We start from the raw sequence: 24,355 nt of genomic DNA, 5'->3' as shown, positions 1-24,355 counted from the left end.
GGTAAATGGAAGGATTTATGAAATTTGATTCAATAACTTCACTGAAAATGCTTCCTAACCTCAGCCTAATATGGGTACGCAAACACACACCATACTCTCCAAGTGCATGTCAAGCTTAGTTTTATAGTGAACACACAACAGAGAGAGTAATTCTCCATCAGTCATCGGAGTCACCTAAAATGACCGAAGACACTGCCCAAGAGAGATCAGCACCTCCCTCCTCTCCTAGCAGCACATCATGTCACGATGCCCCAGACAGAAACCAAGGGCACACCTTGACTTTCTCACACCCCCACTTAGCAGTTCATTTGTCCAGTCTCACCTACTCTATTTCTTAACAATTTTTTTTTCTAAATATCATCCATTCTCCCTCTAAATTACCACCCTCTCATTTCATACCCTAAATACAACCTTACAGATCTCTAAATGGAATCTCTGCCACTAATCTTCTTGATTCTAGCCTTCTGCCCACACTTATTCCTATTTCATTTTTTAGAACTCCATCTAACTATGTTGCCTCCAGTGTGAAGCACAAACTTCATCACATGTCCTAGAAGGCCCTTCTATTCCAAGGCCCTCTCTCCTCATGCTCTTATCTCCAAATGTGGGAAACTGAGTTCTGGTCTCTTACACACTGTACTGTGGATCCAGGAATGTTTGATAAGCCACTGCTAAATTATTTGATCTAGAACTCCTCTCAAATTGTATCTCCTCCCTAATTTCAAACCTGGAGAAGCTGATTTCTCCTCTGTGTCTCTCTAGCTTGTTTATATTGTCAGTGATGGGTGTCCTTCAGCAGCGTATTTTGGAGGGTGTGAGAAATTCAGACCTGACATGAATTCCCAGAAACACTACTTACTCTCAGTTTCGTGTTGGGCCCATTACTTCCTGGGATTCATTCTGAAAAATAACACCTCCCTCCTGCGAGTATAAGCAGGATTTGATAATATTTAGTAAGCACCTATCATGTGCTGGCTCATGGAGCTAATACAGTCATTTTTAATTACTTATTCACTTTCCTCTCCTTCCCAGCTAGGTTGGAAGAAACTTGAGGAGACTGTACATCTTCAGCACAATGCCTACACATAATGCACATTCAACAGATAATTCACTTGGAAATCTGTGCACTTTCAGAATACAAAGCAACTTAAAATTTGGCTGCAGACAAAATGGGATCATATAGAACAATCATGGCTATCATATGCCTATTAAATAGTTCTGACAACAACAGGAAATTACCAGGGTTCACCCAAAATTAAATGTCTTATTACTACCAAAATCCTAAAATAAGAAATAATCAATCTTTTCATAATGAGGACTGTAACTATACAGAAAACAAAATCTCCAAGGGCAGACCCAGTTTTTTAAATTCTGTTATACTTGAAGAGATTTCTTTCTTTTAAAGCAGAATAATTAGAAGATGGGATATCTGTCAAAACCTGCATGAGGTATTTTGTGAGGGACTTTTTCTGTTTTGTGGATCCAAATAATGAGCCTTACTGGCCCTAACATGTTTTATCTGCAGCAGTGCTCTTGTCCTCCAACATCTCTGCTACTCCTATGTAATGAGATGAATTTAGAAGTAGGAAGAAATGAGCCTCTTGTCTTCCCGTGAGTATGAGTATTTGTCTTCTGATCTAAAGAAAACTGATCTAGAGAAAACTGATAAGCACAGAAAGCAGAGCGATGCTGGGAGGCAGAAACTAATGAACAAGGACTGACTACTCCTTCAGGCTGGTAAAGGGAGGGAGGGAGAACAAGGAAGAGTGCTACTTGTTGGTTTTTTGAAGGTTTATAAGGTTAAACCAATTTGAAAACAAAACAAAACAAAACAAAAAAACCTTTAGACACTATTCAGAGTTTCCCCTTAGGGAAAGTGCTAATGAGGATTACCTGAAATTGGAATCCTCAGTTTAGAGACGGCTATTGTAAAGAAGAATGACCTGTTGATGCAAAATATCAGTTAAGAGTACCTTGTATGGCTTTTCTACTTCTTGGACCTAAAAGGCATTTATTTCAAACCTCTGTTATGTTCTTTCACAGTTGTGGACTCCAGTCTTGACTCCCCTCTATAATGAGCGAAGTCTCAATTTATCTTGCTGTAAATCACTAAGGTTTGGAGATGGTACTTTATTTTATGTTGTTATCTTTGTAATTATGTACTCTCTTTGGAAAGGTTATTTTGAGGGTTATTGTTTGTTCCTTTGAACTTCACACCCCATGCATTATTTTTCATTCTTGAAACACTCCCATTTCTTACGTTTTCAAAGGAAGTGACACACCCCAAATTCTCAGCAGCAGAGGAAATGCTTGGAGCTTCCTCCTCCTGCCTTGCCCCCCACATTGCAATTCTTTGTGGCCATGGACAGAAGCCCAAACCCAACCCCTTCCTTGAGTCTATGACTGGGATACTGAAAATCACATGGATATGTTACTGTGCTCCCAAATCTGTAGCCTGAGAAACAAAAGTGTGAAACTAGTTCCAAATAAAATATTCAAAGAAACAAATTCATTCATGAAAATAAGTCAGAAGGCTCAGTACTTTCTAGAAGAAATGTGAATATTCTTAACAGCTTCAAGGAACTGTGCTTTCTAGAAATGTGATTATTAGTTATATGACAGAGAAGAATAATTTTCAGAAAAAAAATGTGAGCCTGAAGGGAGTGAAGCAAGATTAAGAACTGGAAACATCCAAAAGGAGGAGACTCTTCTTCAAAGGGTTTAACCCTTTGGGTATATTTCTATGAAGAAACTAACATGGAAACACATTTTATAAGAAGTACCTGTGCTGGTTTGGACGTATTATTTCCCCCAAAATGCCATGTTCTTTAAATGCAATCTTGGGGGGCAGACATATTAGTGTTGATTTGGTTGGAAACTTTTGACTGAATGTTTCCATGGAAATGTGGCCCTGCCCATTCAGATGGTCTTTGATTTAATCACTGGAGTTCTACATAAGAGCTCAGAAGGAGCTCGCTGCTGCAGCTAAGAGAGACATTTTTGAAACAGCTGTTTTGAAACACAGCCTAGGAGCAAAGGAAGAAGACACCAGCCACGTGCCTTCCATGCTAACAGAGGTTTTTCAGACGCCAATGGCCTTTCTCCAGTGAAGGTATACCCTACTGCTGATGCCTTTGTTTGGACATTTTCAAGGCCTGTAACTCTGTAGCCAAATAAACCCCCTTTATAAAAGCCAATCATTTCTGGTATTTTGCATAATATCAGCATTAGCAAACCGGAACAATGCCCATCTTACATTATAAATCTCCTTATCCCACTCATTCAAATGTCTGGTTTACCTTCACAGTCTAGGGAGTGATATTGTAAAGAATAAAGAAAAAAAAAAATAGGAAAGGAAAGTGTGTCCTGCTATATCGTAAGAAAGGAGTTTAATAATTGGGTTAATTACCCTCCAGGGTTGTCCAAAAGGAATCCACTTGGTACCCAAAGAATTTACTGAATTGGTGATAAACAAGACCTATTTCTAAGAATAATTCTGTGCAATATTACGAGGATTCTCAGAGCAACCATATCTAGTTGTTGAGATTGCTTATTGGATGATATATAATTAATGTGATCCAGTTGCACTAAAGTTGGGAACTAGTCACATACCCACAAAGGATCCATGTGATGAGCAAAGGATGTCAGTTGCTCAGTGCTGAGGTCTCCTCACCCATCCTGCCTCACTTCCTACAACCACGCACGGCCCATGCAGGGGTGGGGTCTGGGAGTCTCACCAGGGATGCATGTGCTATTGATTCTTGGCTTCCTATTCTGTGTCATGTTTTAAGCTCAGTAACCCCGGTACTGAATTAATGGTGTTTATCAGACTGTGAAGTCCTTAGAGCTCCACTGGCAGTAGCTCACGCTCACCCCTTGATACCCATGTGGAAAGAGAAACAGCCTCTCTAGGGGACCGTGTCCAGGAGTTCCAGGGCCAGGGCAGAGCTCAGCAGCAACCGGAAATTAGATAAATCCTTCCCTTTCCCAGTATATACCTGAGGAAGACAACTCGAAAGGGTGAGAGGGAAGTTTAATGCTTTGGTTTAATGCTGTGGCCTAAGGAACACACAGCTACTGCACAGTGAAAGAACTTCAAGATTAGACTTTCTATGTCCTTAATTCTCTCTCTCTCTTCCTTCATCCCAATAAAAGACTGTCAGTAGAGTTTCTCAGTGGAAACAGGTTGCCTCCTCTGAAGGAAGGATAAACAAATCAGATATCATTAATGACAGTGAGGGTCAACAGTAGCAAATTACCAACACACTCTTCATTATTGTAGCAAAATCGATATAGGGACAAACTGAAAGTACTATAACACAACCAAAGATGGTCAGAAATGAAAACTTATCTAATCATAACTGACATGAGGGGCACTAAATGTCCTCAGAGTTAAGTAATAACAAGATGGAAATGAGATCTCTCGTCAAATCTTGAACATTGGATTGAAATGTGAGTCAATTTCCTCTGATCTCTTTAAAACGCACATCAGATTATTGAGCAGCCGTGTGGTGGAGCACAGGTCTGATGATTTCCATCCACAGCCTCCTGCTCGTTAGGACGGTTGGTGTCTACTGCTTGATCCTGACATTGTTTGCTTTATTCCACTTTTTAATTCTTTAAAAGCCCTGAAGAATCAGCCTGCGATCTAGTTTTATTTCCAGCTCTCCCATTTCACTTGTTCCCACCTAGGTTTTAAGCTCTTTAGGCAGAAAAAGTGAAAAAGACACAAGTTTCGCAGTGTGATTATGCTTTTCAAGTCAGTTAAACATCTTTTTAATATCGGGTTTTACCACTGGTCTTCACAGGGTGTGGGGAAAAGCAGAAGTATCAAAACCATATGCAGAAGATGGCAGACTGGTGAGCTGTATGTTTTAGTTACTCCTCCAGGAAAGTAGGTAAAAAGCCAGGAACTGCGTGGACTGGACACCACAGAGCAATCTGTCTTTGGGCATACTTCATACAACACTCATGAAAACGTGGAACTGCTGAGATCAGCGAAATCTGTAAGTTTTTGCGGCCAGGGGACCCGCGCCCCTCCCTGCCAGGCTCAGTCCCGGGGGAGGAGGGGCTGTCAGCTCCAGGAAGGAGAAGGGAGAATTGCAGTGGCTGCTCTCATCGGAAACTCATTCTACTGATTCAAACTCCAACCATAGATAGACTGAGGCCAGACACCAGAGACTCTGAGAGCAGCCAGCCCAGCAGAGAGGAGACGGGCATAGAAGGAAAACAACACGAGAAGCTCCAAAGTAAAAGCAGAGGATTTTTGGAGTTCTGGTGAACACAGAAAGGGGAAGGGCGGAGATCAGGCCTTGAGGCGCATATGCAAATCCCGAAGCAAGGCTGATCTCTCTGCCCAGGGCACCTTTCCTTAATGGCCCTGGTTGCTTTGTCTATTAGCATTTCAATAACCCATTAGATCTCTGAGGAGGGCCGTTTTTTTTTTTTTTTTTTTTTTTTTTTTTTAAATCCTTTTTGCTTTTTCTAAAACAATTACTCTAAGAAGCTCAATACAGAAAGCTTCAAAGAATTGAAATTTGGGCACGTCAAGTCAAGAGCAGAACTAAGAGAGCTCTGAGACAAAAGGCAATAATCCAGTGGCTGAGAAAATTCACTAAACAACACAACTTCCCAAGAAAAGGGGGGTGTCCGCTCACAGCCACCATCCCGGTGGACAGGAAACACTCCTGCCCATCGCCAGCCCCCACAGCCCAGAGCTGCCCCAGACAACCCAGTGTGACGGAAGTGCTTCAAATAACAGGCACACACCACAAAACTGGGCGTGGACATTAGCCTTCCCTGCAACCTCAGCTGAATGTCCCAGAGCTGGGAAGGGGGAGCAGTGTGAATTAACAGAGCCCCATTCAGCCATCATTTGAGCAGACTGGGAGCCTCCCAACACAGCCCAGCAGCCCAGAACTGCCCTGGGGGGACGGCACTCACCTGTGACATAGCACAGTCATCCCTCAACAGAGGACCCGGGGTGCACAGCCTGGAAGAGGGGCCCACTTGCAAGTCTCAGGAGCCATACGCCAATACCAAAGACTTGTGGGTCAGTGGCAGAGACAAACTGTGGCAGGACTGAACTGAAGGATTAGACTATTGCAGTAGCTTTAAAACTCTAGGATCATCAGGGAGATTTGATTGTTAGGGCCACCCCCCCTCCCCGACTGCCCAGAAACACGCCCCACATACAGGGCAGGCAACACCAACTACACACGCAAGCTTGGGACACCAATTGGGCCCCACAAGACTCACTCCCCCACTCACCAAAAAGGCTAAGCAGGGGAGATCTGGCTTGTGGAGAACAGGTGGCTCGTGGACGCCACCTGCTGGTTAGTTAGAGAAAGTGTACTCCACGAAGCTGTAGATCTGATAAATTAGAGATAAGGACTTCAACTGGTCTACAAACCCTAAAAGAACCCTATCAAGGACAGCAAATGCCACGAGGCCAAAAACAACAGAAAATTATAAAGCATATGAAAAAACCAGACGATATGGATAACCCAAGCCCAAGCACCCAAATCAAAAGACCAGAAGAGACACACCTAGAGCAGCTACTCAAAGATCTAAAGATGAACAATGAGACCCTAGTACGGGATATGAAGGAAATCAAGAAGACCCTAGAAGAGCATAAAGAAGACATTGCAAGACTAAATAAAAAAATGGATGATCTTATGGAAATTAAAGAAACTGTTGACCAAATTAAAAAGATTCTGGACACTCATAGTACAAGACTAGAGGAAGTTGAACAACGAATCAGTGACCTGGAAGATGACAGAATGGAAAATGAAAGCATAAAAGAAAGAATGGGGAAAAAAATTGAAAAACTCGAAATGGACCTCAGGGATATGATAGATAATATGAAACGTCCGAATATAAGACTCATTGGTGTCCCAGAAGGGGAAGAAAAGGGTAAAGGTCTAGGAAGAGTATTCAAAGAAATTGTTGGGGAAAACTTCCCAAATCTTCTAAACAACATAAATACACAAATCATAAATGCTCAGCGAACTCCAAATAGAATAAATCCAAAAAAACCCACTCCGAGACATATACTGATCACACTGTCAAACATAGAAGAGAAGGAGCAAGTTCTGAAAGCAGCAAGAGAAAAGCAATTCACCACATACAAAGGAAACAGCATAAGACTAAGTAGTGACTACTCAGCAGCCACCATGGAGGCGAGAAGGCAATGGCACGATATATTTAAAATTCTGAGAGAGAGGAATTTCCAGCCAAGAATACTTTATCCAGCAAAGCTCTCCTTCAAATTTGAGGGAGAGCTTAAATTTTTCACAGACAAAGAAATGCTGAGAGAATTTGCTAACAAGAGACCTGCCCTACTGGAGATACTAAAGGGAGCCCTACAGACAGAGAAACAAAGACAGGACAGAGAGACTTGGAGAAAGGTTCAGTACTAAAGAGATTCGGCATGGGTACAATAAAGGATATTAATAGAGAGAGGGAAAAATATGGCAAACATAATCCAAAGGATAAGATGGCCGATTCAAGAAATGCCTTCACGGTTTTAACGTTGAATGTAAATGGATTAAACTCCCCAATTAAAAGATATAGATTCGCAGAATGGATCAAAAAAAATGAACCATCAATATGTTGCATACAAGAGACTCATCTTAGACACAGGGACACAAAGAAATTGAAAGTGAAAGGATGGAAAAAAATATTTCATGCAAGCTACAGCCAAAAGAAAGCAGGTGTAGCAATATTAATCTCAGATAAAATAGACTTCAAATGCAGGGATGTTTTGAGAGACAAAGAAGGCCACTACATACTAATAAAAGGGGCAATTCAGCAAGAAGAAATAACAATCGTAAATGTCTATGCACCCAATCAAGGTGCCACAAAATACATGAGAGAAACATTGGCAAAACTAAAGGAAGCAATTGATGTTTCCACAATAATTGTGGGAGACTTCAACACATCACTCTCTCCTATAGATAGATCAACCAGACAGAAGACCAATAAGGAAATTGAAAACCTAAACAATCTGATAAATGAATTAGATTTAACAGACATCTACAGGACATTACATCCCAAATCACCAGGATACACATACTTTTCTAGTGCTCACGGAACTTTCTCCAGAATAGATCATATGCTGGGACATAAAACAAGCCTCAATAAATTTAAAAAGATTGAAATTATTCAAAGCACATTCTCTGACCACAATGGAATACAATTAGAAGTCAATAACCATCAGAGACTTAGAAAATTCACAAATACCTGGAGGTTAAACAACACACTCCTAAACAATCAGTGGGTTAAAGAAGAAATAGCAAGAGAAATTGCTAAATATATAGAGACGAATGAAATGAGAACACAACATACCAAAACCTATGGGATGCAGCAAAAGCAGTGCTAAGGGGGAAATTTATAGCACTAAACGCATATATTAAAAAGGAAGAAAGAGCCAAAATCAAAGAACTAATGGATCAACTGAAGAAGCTAGAAAATGAACAGCAAACCAATCCTAAACCAAGTAGAAGAAAAGAAATAACAAGGATTAAAGCAGAAATAAATGACATAGAGAACAAAAAAACAATAGAAAGGATAAATATCACCAAAAGTTGGTTCTTTGAGAAGATCAACAAGATTGACAAGCCCCTAGCTAGACTGACAAAATCAAAAAGAGAGAAGACCTATATAAACAAAATAATGAATGAAAAAGGTGACATAACTGCAGATCCTGAAGAAATTAAAAAAATTATAAGAGGATATTATGAACAACTGTATGGCAACAAACTGGATAATGTAGAAGAAATGGACAATTTCCTGGAAACATATGAACAACCTAGACTGACCAGAGAAGAAATAGAAGACCTCAACCAACCCATCACAAGCAAAGAGATCCAATCAGTCATCAAAAATCTTCCCACAAATAAATGCCCAGGGCCAGATGGCTTCACAGGGGAATTCTACCAAACTTTCCAGAAAGAACTGACACCAATCTTACTCAAACTCTTTCAAAACATTGAAAAAAATGGAACACTACCTAACTCATTTTATGAAGCTAACATCAATCTAATACCAAAACCAGGCAAAGATGCTACAAAAAAGGAAAACTACCGGCCAATCTCCCTAATGAATATAGATGCAAAAATCCTCAACAAAATACTTGCAAATCGAATCCAAAGACACATTAAAAAAATCATACACCATGACCAAGTGGGGTTCATTCCAGGCATGCAAGGCTGGTTCAACATAAGAAAAACAATCAATGTATTACAACACATTAAAAACTCGAAAGGGAAAAATCAATTGATCATCTCAATAGATGCTGAAAAAGCATTTGACAAAATCCAACATCCCTTTTTGATAAAAACACTTCAAAAGGTAGGAATTGAAGGAAACTTCCTCAACATGATAAAGAGCATATATGAAAAACCCACAGCCAGCATAGTACTCAATGGTGAGAGACTGAAAGCCTTCCCTCTAAGATCAGGAACAAGACAAGGATGCCCGCTGTCACCACTGTTATTCAACATTGTGCTGGAAGTGCTAGCCAGGGCAATCCGGCAAGACAAAGAAATAAAAGGCATCCAAATTGGAAAAGAAGAAGTAAAACTGTCATTGTTTGCAGATGATATGATCTTATATCTAGAAAACCCTGAGAAATCAACGATACACCTACTAGAGCTAATAAACAAATTTAGCAAAGTAGCGGGATACAAGATTAATGCACATAAGTCAGTAATGTTTCTATATGCTAGAAATGAACAAACTGAAGAGACACTCAAGAAAAAGATACCATTTTCAATAGCAACTAAAAAATCAAGTACCTAGGAATCAACTTAACCAAAGATGTAAAAGACCTATACAAAGAAAACTACATAACTCTACTAAAAGAAATAGAAGGGGACCTTAAAAGATGGAAAAATATTCCATGTTCATGGATAGGAAGGCTAAATGTCATTAAGATGTCCATTCTACCCAAACTCATCTACAGATTCAATGCAATCCCAATCAAAATTCCAACAACCTACTTTGCAGACTTGGAAAAGCTAGTTATCAAATTTATTTGGAAAGGGAAGATGCCTCGAATTGCTAAAGACACTCTAAAAAAGAAAAACGAAGTGGGAGGACTTACACTCCCTGACTTTGAAGCTTATTATAAAGCCACAGTTGCCAAGACAGCATGGTACTGGCACAAAGATAGACATATAGATCAATGGAATCGAATTGAGAATTCAGAGATAGACCCTCAGATCTATGGCCGACTGATCTTTGATAAGGCCCCCAAAGTCACCGAACTGAGCCATAATGGTCTTTTCAACAAATGGGGCTGGGAGAGTTGGATATCCATATCCAAAAGAATGAAAGAGGACCCCTACCTCACCCCCTACACAAAAATTAACTCAAAATGGACCAAAGATCTCAATATAAAAGAAAGTACCATAAAACTCCTAGAAGATAATGTAGGAAAACATCTTCAAGACCTTGTATTAGGAGGCCACTTCCTAGACTTTACACCCAAAGCACAAGCAACAAAAGAGAAAATAGATAAATGGGAACTCCTCAAGCTTAGAAGTTTCTGCACCTCAAAGGAATTTCTCAAAAAGGTAAAGAGGCAGCCAACTCAATGGGAAAAAATTTTTGGAAACCATGTATCTGACAAAAGACTGATATCTTGCATATACAAAGAAATCCTACAACTCAATGACAATAGTACAGACAGCCCAATTATAAAATGGGCAAAAGATATGAAAAGACAGTTCTCTGAAGAGGAAATACAAATGACCAAGAAACACATGAAAAAATGTTCAGCTTCACTAGCTATTAGAGAGATGCAAATTAAGACCACAATGAGATACCATCTAACACCGGTTAGAATGGCTGCCATTAAACAAACAGGAAACTACAAATGCTGGAGGGGATGTGGAGAAATTGGAACTCTTATTCATTGTTGTTGGGACTGTATAATGGTTCAGCCACTCTGGAAGTCAGTCTGGCAGTTCCTTAGAAAACTAGATATAGAGCTACCATTCGATCCAGCGATTGCACTCCTCGGTATATACCCGGAAGATCGGAAAGCAGTGACACGAACAGATATCTGCACGCCAATGTTCATAGCAGCATTATTCACAATTGCCAAGAGATGGAAACAACCCAAATGTCCTTCAACAGATGAGTGGATAAATAAAATGTGGTATATACACACGATGGAATACTACGCGGCAGTAAGAAGGAACGATCTGGTGAAACATATGACAACATGGATGAACCTTGAGGACATAATGCTGAGCGAAATAAGCCAGGCACAAAAAGAGAAATATTATATGCTACCACTAATGTGAACTTTGAAAAATGTAAAACAAATGGTTTATAATGTAGAATGTAGGGGAACTAGCAGTAGAGAGCAATTAAGGAAGGGGGAACAATAATCCAGGAAGAACAGATAAGCTATTTAACGTTCTGGGGATGCCCAGAAATGACTATGGTCTGTTAATTTCTGATGGTTGTAGTAGGAACAAGTTCACTGAAATGTTGCTATATTATGTAACTTTCTTGGGGTAAAGTAGGAACATGTTGGAAGTTAAGCAGTTATCTTAGGTTAGTTGTCTTTTTCTTACTCCCTTGCTATGGTCTCTTTGAAATGCTCTTTTATTGTATGTTTGTTTTCTTTTTAACTTTTTTTTTCATACAGGTGATTTGAAAAAAGAAGGGAAAGTTAAAAAAAAAAAAAAAAAAAAAAAAAAAGATGTAGTGCCCCCTTGAGGAGCCTGTGGAGAATGCAGGGGTATTCGCCTACCCCACCTCCATGGTTGCTAACATGACCACAGACATAGGGGACTGGTGGTTTGATGGGTTGAGCCCTCTACCATAAGTTTTACCCTTGGGAAGACGGTTGCTGCAAAGGAGAGGCTAGGCCTCCCTGTATTTGTGCCTAAGAGTCTCCTCCTGAATGCCTCTTTGTTGCTCAGATGTGGCCCTCTCTCTCTGGCTAAGCCAACTTGAAAGGTGAAATCACTGCCCTCCCCCCTACGTGGGATCAGACACCCAGGGAAGTGAATCTCCCTGGCAACGTGGAATATGACTCCCAGGGAGGAATGTAGACCTGGCACCGTGGGACGGAGAACATCTTCTTGACCAAAAGGGGGATGTGAAAGGAAATGAAATAAGCTTCAGTGGCAGAGAGATTCCAAAAGGAGCCGAGAGGTCACTCTGGTGGGCACTCTTATGCACACTTTAGACAACCCTTTTTAGGTTCTAAAGAATTGGGGTAGCTGGTGGTGGATACCTGAAACTATCAAACTACAACCCAGAACCCATGAATCTCGAAGACAGTTGTATAAAAATGTAGCTTATGAGGGGTGACAATGGGATTGGGAAAGCCATAAGGACCAAACACCACTTTGTCTAGTTTATGGATGGATGTGTAGAAAAGTAGGGGAAGGAAACAAACAGACAAAGGTACCCAGTGTTCTTTTTTACTTCAATTGCTCTTTTTCACTCTAATTATTATTCTTGTTATTTTTGTGCGTGTGCTAATGAAGGTGTCAGGGATTGATTTAGGTGATGAATGTACAACTATGTAATGGTACTGTAAACAATCGAAAGTACAATTTGTTTTGTATGACTGCGTGGTATGTGAATATATCTCAATAAAATGATGATTTAAAAAAAAAAAAAAAAAAAACCATATGCAGTTACTATGTAGAAAAAATATTCAATTTGGTCTTCTGAATCTAGAAGAAAGATTAAGCATGTACTGAAGCCTTGATCTTGTTTTTCAAACAAAGAAATTATAGAAAAATATAATAAATAATATGTAACAGTAATGAAAACAAGAACAATAATTCTCCATGCACAAGAAACAGAAAAGACTCAGAGTCATAACATCCACTGCATCCATTAGTGGTTGGAGCCCAGAGCTGCCTTGGCCAATGAGGCTGAGGCTTGAGCTGTGCAAACCAAGCAAGCTCTAGGCCAGAGTCACACCTCCCAAGGTCAGGGTTAGTGCTTCCAAATGATCATCCTGCCAGGAAGGACACAGGACTGAGAACTTTACAGAAGTTATCATCAAATATTCAAGGAAACCAACATTCCAAAAAGACATGCAACAAACTAAAAAATCAGAACTTATACTTAGGAAATAGAAATAATACAGCATCTAAAATAATTTAGAATAAAAGTATAAAAGAGGAGATGAAAGAGAAAACAGCATTATAAGCACTATAAAACAGGAACAGGGCGGGCGCCGGCCGCTCCCCTCCGCCGCGGAGAGGCCGAGCTTGCTGCATTGCAGCCGCCGCGGCGCCGCTCGGCTCCTCACTCCCAACAATGGAGGCTCCGAGACCCAGCGGCGGCGGCGGCTCCGGGGGCGGCAGCGGGAGCGGCACCCCGGGTCCCGCGGGGTCCCCGGCGCCGGGCCACCCGGCCGTCAGCAGCATGCAGGGTAAACGCAAAGCACTGAAGTTGAACTTTGCAAATCCACCTTTCAAATCTACAGCAAGGTTTACTCTGAATCCCAATCCTACAGGAGTTCAAAACCCACACATAGAGAGACTGAGAACACACAGCATTGAATCGTCAGGAAAGCTGAAGATCTCCCCTGAGCAACACTGGGATTTCACTGCAGAGGACTTGAAAGACCTTGGAGAAATCGGACGAGGAGCTTATGGTTCTGTCAACAAAATGGTCCACAAACCAAGTGGGCAAATAATGGCAGTTAAAAGAATTCGGTCAACAGTGGATGAAAAAGAACAAAAACAACTTCTTATGGATTTGGATGTAGTAATGCGGAGTAGTGATTGCCCATATATTGTTCAGTTTTACGGTGCACTCTTCAGAGAGGGTGACTGTTGGATCTGTATGGAACTCATGTCTACCTCGTTCGATAAGTTTTACAAATATGTATATAGTGTACTCGATGATGTTATTCCAGAAGAAATTTTAGGCAAAATCACTTTAGCAACTGTGAAAGCACTAAACCACTTAAAAGAAAACTTGAAAATCATTCACAGAGATATCAAACCTTCCAATATTCTTCTGGACAGAAGTGGAAATATTAAACTCTGTGATTTTGGCATCAGTGGACAGCTTGTGGACTCCATTGCCAAGACGAGAGATGCTGGCTGTAGGCCATACATGGCACCTGAAAGAATAGACCCAAGCGCATCATGACAAGGGTATGATGTCCGCTCTGATGTCTGGAGTTTGGGGATCACATTGTACGAGTTGGCTACAGGCCGATTTCCTTATCCAAAGTGGAATAGTGTATTTGATCAACTAACACAAGTTGTGAAAGGAGATCCTCCACAGCTGAGTAATTCTGAGGAACGTGAATTCTCCCCAAGTTTCATCAACTTTGTCAACTTGTGCCTTACAAAGGATGAATCCAAAAGGCCAAAGTATAAAGAACTTCTGAAACATCCCTTTATTTTGATGTATGAAGAACGTACCGTAGAGGTCGCATCCTATGTTTGTAAAATCCTGGATCAAATGCCAGCTACTCCCAGCTCTCCCATGTATGTCGACTGATAGCGCTGCTACATCAGACTCTAGAAAAAAGGGCTGAGAGGAAGCAAGACGTCAAGAATTTTCATCCCTTATCACAGTGTTTTTATTGCTCGCCCAGACACCATGTGCAATAAGATTGGTGTTCGTTTCCATCATGTCTGTATACTCCTGTCACCTAGAACGTGCATCCCTGTAGTACCCGATTGATCACACAGTGTTAGTGCTGGTCAGAGAGATCTCGTCCTGCTCTTTCGTGATGAACATGTTCATGAAATGTGGAAGTCAGTACGATCAATTTGTTGACTGTGATTAGATCACATCTTAAATTCACTTCTAAACTCAAAACCTGGAGATGCAGCTACCAGACGGTATTCTGCAAGACTTGCGGATACTGGAAGAACGCGGCGATGTAGGTTCTGTGTCTGAACACAGAGACTCGGGCTTGAGCAAGAAGACACGTTGCCTTCTGGAGCAGGGAGACAATGGAGGAATTTACTTTCTTCACCAAGTGCAATAGATTTACTGATTTGATATTCTGTTGCTTTACAGTCACAGTCGATGTTTGGGGATCGATGTGCTCAGCCAAATTTCCTGTTTGAAATATCATGTTAAATTAGAATGAATTTATCTTTACCAAAAACCATGTTGCGTTCAAAGAGATGAACATTAAAATGTTGAGACAGGACAGAATGTGTTCTTTTCTCCTTTACCAGTCCTTCTACTCTTCGTTGGGAAGACTCAGGAGTCTGCCACTTGTCAAAGAAGGTGCTGATCATAAGAATTTCTTCTCATTCTCAGAATTCAGTGTGCTGCCAACTTGATGTTCCACCTGCCACAGACTACCAGGACTGAAAGAAGAAATAGTACAGAGGGCAAAGTTTACAGATGTTTTTAATTCTAATAGCTTATCCGGAACAACTTGTAGCAGCTATGTATTTCCCCTTGATCCGAAGCCTGATAACTTTAGCCATCATAACTCACTAACAGGGAGAAGTAGCTGGTACCAATGTGCCTTGATTGATTACATAAAGATTCTTACAGGCAGCAAAAGACCAAATCTCAGTTGTTTGCTTCTTGCCATCACTGGTCCAGGTCTTCAGTTTCTGAATCTCTTTCCCTTCCCACGTGATCTGTTGCCGCTATGCAGCTTTTGCTTATACCACTATTTCCCCTTTTTTTCTATATCAAAAACCTTTATAATTACCAGGGATGTTCCTTACCAAGGATTTTTAGCCCCAACTATCTCCTATGCTCTAATGTTGAAAAGGCTGAGAAAAGTGGGGCCCAGCCGATGTGGGTGATGAAGTGGTGTCTTTTCTAGAGAAACACTTGATCAGATGAGGATCTGAAATGGCATTTTTTAAATTTTAGATAAGCTCATCACCTGCTAGAATCTCTAGCAGGTCACCTTTCTTGGTATTGAAATTCTTACTAGCTATACAAATTAAACCCAGAACAGTTATAAGAGGCCATTTAAATTTGTCTTTTGCTCTGCTTCACTCACCCATTAGCCAGGTTCTCCATAGGTTTTGCTCTGGCCTCCCTGGCTCTGAACGTCAGGCTTTGTTTAATGGTTCAGCAGCACTGTGAGTGGCTCAAGCATGCTGGAGTATAAAACAGCCCTGGTCTGAGATGCAGGTGATGCCATTACAGAACCAATTTGTGGCGTGTGTTGCTGTGTCTCCCAGAGAGACAGCCATAAACACTATAAAACAATAAAGAGAGAATGGTGCTGTTTAAAGTTACATCCCTGTAAATTTCAGAATTCAAAAATGATTTATCTCTTTGGTCCGCTTGCCTAATTGTCCTCTCTCCTCCCCCATGGCAGCCTAGACCTTAGACTTCCCAGTGTCCTGAGAGGAGGCGTTGTTATATGCCCTCCTTCGGCCACACCAAGCCGCCATCCTCCACCGCTCCCAAGGACTCAAGAGGAATTTTGTTTCTCTGTTGTCAACTCCCCATCTGGCTCAGCACAGGGTCACTTTGCCATTATGCAAATGGAGATAAAAGCAATTCTGACTGTCCAGGAGCTACTCTGATCGTTCTATTGTGTGGATGACCACATAAAAAGGCAATTTTAGTGTATTAATCATAGATTATTATAAACTATAAATTTAAGGGCAAGGAGTTTATTACAATGTATCTTTATTAAAACAAAAGGGTGTATAGTGTTCACAAACTGTGAAAATAGTGTAAGAACTGTACATTGTGAGCTCTGGTTATTTTTCTCTTGTACCATAGAAAAATGTATAAAAATTATCAAAAAGCTAATGTGCAGGGATATTGCCTTATTTGTCTGTAAAAATGGAGCTCAGTAACATAACTGCCTCTTGGAGCTTTGGAATATTTTATCCTGTATTCTTGTTTGAATTCTTCCTCTATTTAAGATATATACATGGAATCGAAGTGTTTATGTAATAGTTCTATCCTTTTGCCTGCAGGTCAGTTGTAATAAATCTAGGATGTGAAAAAAAAAAAAAAAAAAAAAAAAAAACAGGAACAGGAAACCCTGAAAAAGGGGCAAGTAAACTTTATAAATAGAAATCTTATAAAAATAAAGTTATTGAATTAGAAAACACAATACATGATAGGTAACTGAATAGTAGACTAAAGAGAACTAATTACTGAACCAGAATGTTTAATTGGGAAAATCACCCAAAATGTAGCAAAGATAGAAAACATTAAAAGTTGATAATTGTCAACATTTTCTCTTAGAAGTTATTAGTTAATAACAGAGGCAAACTTTCCAAGGCTACGCTCTGGAAATTAACAAGTTAGGAAAAAAGAGAATCTTAAAACTTTAAATATGGGAAACAACAAGGGCAGACAATTTTTAACCAATGGACTCTGAGGAATACAACAGTCTGTTTTTATTTGTAACCAGAAATTAAAATGGGAGAGAACAAAATTAGATTCTTTCTTACCTCTATCACGTCCATGTTTATTCAGCATTTTGAAGAACGGAGAATGGAGGGAAAGATATATATTAGGGAAGTTTTAGGAAAACATACAGGTTAAGGGAAACCATAAGAAAGAAAAACAGAAAGGGAGTGGGAAACCTAGAAGTAGTTTAGTTTCTACTTCTGGAGCTAAATAAGACAAAAGAACAGGTGCTTCCCTCTTTCTTTCCCTATCATAGAACTTTCAGTTAGACTTAGTGCAAATTTTCTCAACACGTATCAAGGAATAGTCAAAATATCTTGTAGTTAGGAAATTCCCTTTATTCTACTTCCTTTTAATGAAACTAAAACTTGTAACAAGTTATCATCACACAATTTTCTAGGCTAAAATTAATGTCTGGGGCTTCTTGATCAAGCCCCTTTGCAGGATGAAGAAAACGTTAAGTTCCCGTCTCTAGTAGCTGAGAGAGGAATAAGGAGGATGTGTGCTGAAAACGTAACGCAGGGTCGAGTGATCTTTGCAAGCATATTCCATCAACACTCTCTCTCTTCCTAAGTTACGTCTTGTATCCAGTCTCTCTGCTATAGCATACACAGGGCAGTGCATGTAGCGCCACCAACGCGTAGGAATGACAGTAATCGACTCGCTATTTGATGCTGTTTCTCTCAAAAGACGTTCACACACGGTAGTGTCATCTGAAAACCACGAGCGTCCCAGTCCTGTCTCACACAGTTCTGATCATTTTATCCTATCCCTTGCAGGATCTTTATCACCACTTCTCCTCAGTGCAGAGAAATCTAGGTTGTCGCTGTCAACAGTGCCATCTTCTGGCCGTTATGGGGCATTTCACCTTGACTCCGATGCCGGTTTCCAGGGCAAGATTGAAAATAGAGCCGTCCTGGATCTGGAAGTCATTGCCCCCCCAAATCAGAAATTAGGAGATCACTGGATGCTTTTTATGCTATTCCAAACCGTGACCAGCACCTTCTAAATAAGAGGACCTAGAAGGGTGCCCAATTTTTAGATGTGAAAGAATCCTTAAAGATTCTTAAAGATGACCTTGTCCAACCTCTTCATTTTATAAGTGTTGGCCACCAAAGCCATATGGGCAAAATGACATTTCAGAGCCACGCAAAGTATCATTGTGGAGCCACTGGCAGAACTCTGATTCCTAATGTTATGCCCTTTGCATTATACCATAGGGGAAGAGACATTCTACTCCTGCCCACTTCCTCATCTCAGACCACATGAAAGACGTTTCTAGGGCACTCCTCCACCACAGAATTGCAAAAGTATATATAACTGCACAGACACACATCACCAAAAAAGGGTGTTCACCTTGTAATCAGAAAGCCTCTGGAAAAAAAGAGTTAGATATTCTGAAAATCAAAAAGCCTATGCAAATAAAAACCATAAAAAGTAATTCTTGTCCTTGCTTTGAATTTTTCCATTCAGTGAGGTAGAAAAGAAAGTCTAGTGGCAGAATGGAGTGACATATCTCATGTTTGATATTTCAGAAGTGGGGCAGAAAAGGGTAGGACAGGATCCAGGGAATGGCCCTAGGTTGGGATACTGAAATAAAGTGGAGGTAAGGGGACTAGAGTTAGAGACTTGAGGCTAGCATGATGAATGGCTCATCACTGACGATTTTAACATCACACAAAATTGGAGGGGGGCTTGGGTCAGAGGAAGAATGTTCTCTTGCTAACAAAGACTTCAGCAAATGTCAAGGTATGACCATGAGAATAGCCGATGATAAGAGATGAGGATGGAACAGCCGAATGGACTTCTAAGGAGAGAAAAAGGATAAATGAACAAAGGAATTTCAAACATGACACTCCACAGGTAGGATATGAATAACAGAGTCACTTTTTTTACCAAGTTATTTGGAACATTTAAATTTTGAGACTCCTTATATAAACATCTACTTTTCTGGGTTATTTGAAAAATCAGAACCGTTATCAACGATTAACTTGCCTTCCAATATGGCAACTCACATCCCTAGTGCATTGCTACATGAGGAAAAATCAGAGGCAGTATCAAATGTGAGCTCACATTCTGACATGTTAATCACTATCTCCTTCTCTGTAATTACTAACAAATAATTTATTTCTTCCATGCAAATAAAAACTCATCTTAAATTGGGAAGGGAAGGAGAAAAAGAGTAAAGGAAAATTAAAAAAAAAAAGAAGGGAGATATTCTAACACAACATGGAAAATTAAGTTACATCCAATCTCAAGAAATCATAAAAATCATAGGACACAATATACACCAGGTTTATAAGCATTATCTCATTTAATTCTCAAAATCACCCTATGAAATACAATAATTTCTCTGCTTTGCAAATTAAAACATTAAGTCTCAGAAAGGATCACTGACCTTTGTCAATGACATATGCTAATGAGAAACAGGCTTTTTCTTCACACCAAGAACCTTCTGGCTCCAAGGTGGGTACTCTCTTCATTAGGTTATAATTTCTTCCACAATCACAAGAGATAACGGTATAGGTAGAAACTAAAAAATAAAATAAAATAAAATAAAAAATGACCAGGACAAATCTCTGAGGTCTGTAGAGAAAAAGAGTCAATTGCATGATTCCCCAAAACAGAAAAAAAAGGGGAGAGGAGTGGCCAAGAGGGAGCCACGGGCTCTTTAATTCCCAATGCCTTTAAAGATTATCTTCACTACCAAGTCCTATTTCCTAACTCCTAAATTCCCTCAACATTTGACATTTAATTGCTCCCTAAGCTCAAGGGCTCTTCCTCCCTGACTCCAGGGATTCATCATAGATTGGACTCCAAAGGGATATGAGACTATTTACATAACTACAAGCAGAAAACTGTCCACTTGTGCTAACTCCTTGGAAGTCAGATAAGGCAGCCATCTGATACGCAGCATTCATATCATACATAATGAATGAAAAGAAGTAGTCCTTGGTGAGAGAACCCAAGTCTAAGGAAGAGAAACATTCGGAATGGAGAGCCCAGAACTCCATAGAAGAAACGGAAGATAAAAGGTGGGGGTGGGGGGTGGGGAGGTAGAACAAAATTTTTCCTTTCCTGGAGTCAGTCATAACCCTTTTGACCATGTACTTGCTCAGAACATATCCCCATCTTTCTCAATTTTTACTTTTTACACTCATTCTGGAGACCTGGGTTGCAGGTATTGTTGGAAGGTATCAAAATTAATTTTGATACCTTTATTCTCATTTATACAATTCCAGAGTCAGTCCTTTCTTGCATTCATTCTGTAAAACACCATACAGAATTCACTCATTTATTTATTTACAATCCTTCATTAATCACTAATTCAGCATCTATCATTTGCAAATTGTTAGTATTCAAAAATTTGTTGGGTATGTTCCCTGACCTGGAAAAGAATATATTATTATAACATGGAGAAAATAATAATCTTTGTGCGGAGTAGATATGAAAAATCATTTTCCTTGTTCTCTTCTTATTCTCTTTCACCATTTTCTAAAACGCATTTCTAAAGATACTTCCTTCAGTCCTTTGTCCTTACTTTGCCCTCTTTCTCCTAGTGATTTCAATCAGGCTTAAAACATCAACTATAATCTCCATACCTTTAACTTGCCAAATTACTGAGCATGTAGCTCCCTACAGCAGATATTACAATAATGAACCATTATACAGAATCATATTATGTCTCAACATCTTTCATAAACACTTTATTTAATCTTTACAGCAATTCTGAGGTATATATCATCTCCATTGATCTAAACCAAACATTTATTGGGTACTCACTATTTACGAATCACAATTATAAGAACATCCTGCATTTTCAAAGACTGTAACTATAATGGTGGATGGCCAAGTACAGATTGTGGGACACAAATGAGGGACATATACCCAAGGAGATTATTGAGTGGCTTGCTAAGAACTATGTAGTTTTATGCCAGTTGTCCTGTCTTGATTATAATAATGTCCCCTGACTACTCTCAAAGGTATCCTAGTTGGAATAATTAATTTTAACTAATTAGGGTTGAGGCTCCTGGAGCAGGAAATGCTTTCTGCTATTGTACAGATGAGAATAAAAGGTACTTTACCAGAATCAAACCACTAAAACTTGGGACTTTAAACCTCTAAAACAAGTTGTTTCTCATATGCCATAGTGGCTCTTTCCTAGACAAATGTCTGAGTTTGATTCGAATATTTGAGTCTTTAAGGAGAGTTGTATGCATTTCTGTTCTGTGTGTAACCCTAATTTACTATTTTATTCATCATTCTCAGTTCCATGTGTATCACTGATACCTAAAAACATGCATAGCTAGAGCTCCAGAAATAGTGAAGAAGGAGGTTGGAGGTGTAAGATTAAATAAAACAACAAATTCAAAAGAGAAAACAATCACCCTGAAGAAAATCCCAGTCTGAGATGGTATATTCATTACATATTTCTTATTACTTTTCTTTGATTTCAGTTTTTATGGAAGAAAATAATGCCCATACTGTTTTGGAACCAACAGAAACGTGACTTGTGTTTCACCTGGTGTGTCACCAACACCATGAAAACATACAGAGAAAGCAGCAGAATAACAATATTCTAGTTCCACTGCACATGTGTAACTGCAGAAGTGCTCTGAAAAGGAATCCTGTAGATCAGGCTGCCAGGTTGGTCTATTTTAGGGCATTTAGTTGTATAATTGGTTGTTGACATTAATTAGATTATATTTACCTGTTCGGTATTCATATCTTTGTTCTCTTGGCCAACCTAGCATTTCACCATGTAAATATTTCATTGTGCTTCATATCCAAGAATATTACTCAAGGTAATCCTCAAGATATGAAGGGAAAATTCCCTTTACCAGCCCTTTGGTAGAATGTCATCATCATGTTTAGGTTGATGTATTCTTCTTGGGTCCATCATGATTGCCTCACAGCCCCCATGTCCACATTCTCACGACTTCTCTCTCTACCCAGATCACCCTTTAAGAACATGAGGAATCACACGGAGCTGGAGTTCCTCCTGCTGGGAATACCTCAGGCAGAGGGACTGGAGACTGTGCTCTTTGTCATCTTCTCATTCATCTACTTCTTCACCCTGTTGAGCAACTCCCTCATCCTCATAGCCATTTATTCCTCTTCCACCCTCCACACCCCCATGTATTTCTTCCTAGGAATCCTATCCATTTCTGACATGTTGTTCCCCTCTGTCACCTGTCCCAAGATGCTATTCTACCTCTCTGGCCAGAGCCGAGCCATCTCTTACAAGGAATGTGCTGCACAGCTCTTCTTCTATCATTTTCTTGGTTCCACGGAAGGCTGCCTCTATTCTGTGATGGCTTGTGATCGCTTTGTTGCCATCTGTCACCCACTGAGGTACACGCTCATCATGATACCCAGAGTCTGTGTGGGCTTGGTCATAGGGACCTGGCTGCTGGGTTGTCTTCACGCCACCACGCTGACCTCCTTTACCTTCCAGTTAACTTACTGTGGCCCCAATAACGTGAACTACTACTTCTGTGACATTCCTGCTGTCTTACCCTTGGCTTGCACTGACAGTTCACTGGCCCAGAAGGTCGGTTCCACGAATGTTAGCCTTCTGGCTTTAATGCTGTTGCTCAGTATTTGTGTCTTCTACACTGGCATTGGGATTGCCATTTTGAGAATCCGTTCAGCAGAGGGTCGGCAGAAAGCTTTCTCCACCTGCAGTGCCCACCTCACTGCCATACTCTGTGCATATGGACCTGTAATCATCATCTACCTGCAGCCCACACCCAACCCCTTGCTTGGTGCCATGGTGCAAATACTAAATAATCTGGTCTCGCCCATGCTGAACTCATTAATCTATTCCTTAAGGAACAAGGAAGTGAAGAGGTCCCTGAAAAGGGTGTTCAGCAATGTAATAATTACTGTCCTGAAATAAATTATGGGTTTAAAAGTTAATGCTTGAAATACTATATCTTACTATCATACTACAATGTCTCCTCTTTAAAATACAAACAAAAAAATAAAGACATAATTCTTTCTCTTACATTTTTATATTTTATTTTCCTAATAAAAAATTCATTGTTTCTGTGTCCCTTTTACCCATTATTCCATAAAGACCTCTATAACTAATATTATTTTTAGTGCCTCACTCCTGTGGAAGGTATCTAAGCAGCAGAGCAAGCAACTGAAGACAGATATCTTATCCCTGTAATAGGCATCCAATGATGCCTGGTTGAGAACAGTGAAGTTTTGTGGCAGAGCAAGGAGCAGCCTTCAATAGGCCCTCTCTGGGCTGAATTACCCTTCTTTTCATTTTTTGGCCCCACTTAGAAGTCCTTTTCTGCCATAAAGATTCAGTTCCTGCATGCTGCCAAAACTAGAATTAACTAACATTTACATAGCATGAGATTTCTTCCAGGAACTGTGATAAACCTTTCACACACATCATCTAATTTAATCTTTGCACCATTTCCCATAAGCTAGAGTCCATGTTTGAAGAACTGAGTTTGAGGATTAGAGATTTTCAATAATGCATCCAGGTCACACATTACATTAAGCAGTACACCAAACAGTCCTCAGGTCCCAGAACCCATCGCCTCTCTCTGGAGCCTAGCATGGTTCATGATACCTAGAAGGTATTCCATAAATAACTGGTAGAAGCAGCACTGACATGGGTCATGTTTGTATATTGACTTTACTATTATGTACATTTATTCTATTCCACCACCCATGGCACAGATAGCAGTGCTGAGATAGAGCATTCAGGTATGCCATCTACTTATGATCAAGCCATGGCCAGACCCAGGGCCTCTTAACTCCTTAACTCCTCCTGTCATGGATTCCCTACAGCACCACAGTTGCCAATAGTCCAAATTAGCCCGAAGAGTTAAAGGTGTGGGAAAGCCTGCTCATCTCTTGTAGTTTGAAGAGAAGATGGCTCTTTATGGAGTTCAGTTAAAAGGCCCATTTGGTTCTCCCACCAAGTTAAATTTCCAATTGGCCCCCCAAAACAATGAAAATGATA

At 40.1% G+C, this 24,355-nt stretch overlaps 3 protein-coding genes across 5 annotated transcripts in view; 2 read left to right on the top strand and 1 right to left on the bottom strand.

Moving 5' to 3' along the window:
• Positions 1–24,355, bottom strand: part of LOC119538656 (olfactory receptor 8D4-like) — a 77,192-nt gene that overhangs the window by 24,723 nt on the left and 28,114 nt on the right. The window lies entirely within an intron of this gene.
• LOC119538655 (dual specificity mitogen-activated protein kinase kinase 4-like) lies at positions 13,284–14,694 on the top strand. Its single transcript, XM_037841790.1, is given in 1 exon segment — positions 13,284–14,694. A coding segment is annotated over 1 exon segment (1,200 nt). The 5' UTR covers positions 13,284–13,302; the 3' UTR covers positions 14,503–14,694.
• Positions 22,337–23,266, top strand: LOC119537324 (olfactory receptor 148-like). Its single transcript, XM_037839829.1, has one exon. It carries the CDS (start codon positions 22,337–22,339, stop codon positions 23,264–23,266), a length of 930 nt encoding a protein of 309 aa, XP_037695757.1.

Source organism: Choloepus didactylus, chromosome 6 (genome assembly GCF_015220235.1).
Source record: "Choloepus didactylus isolate mChoDid1 chromosome 6, mChoDid1.pri, whole genome shotgun sequence".
NCBI classification, from domain to species: Eukaryota; Metazoa; Chordata; class Mammalia; order Pilosa; family Megalonychidae; genus Choloepus; species Choloepus didactylus.
The sequence above is the reverse complement of the archived record's forward strand: the minus strand, read 5'-3'. Positions and strand labels throughout refer to the sequence as shown.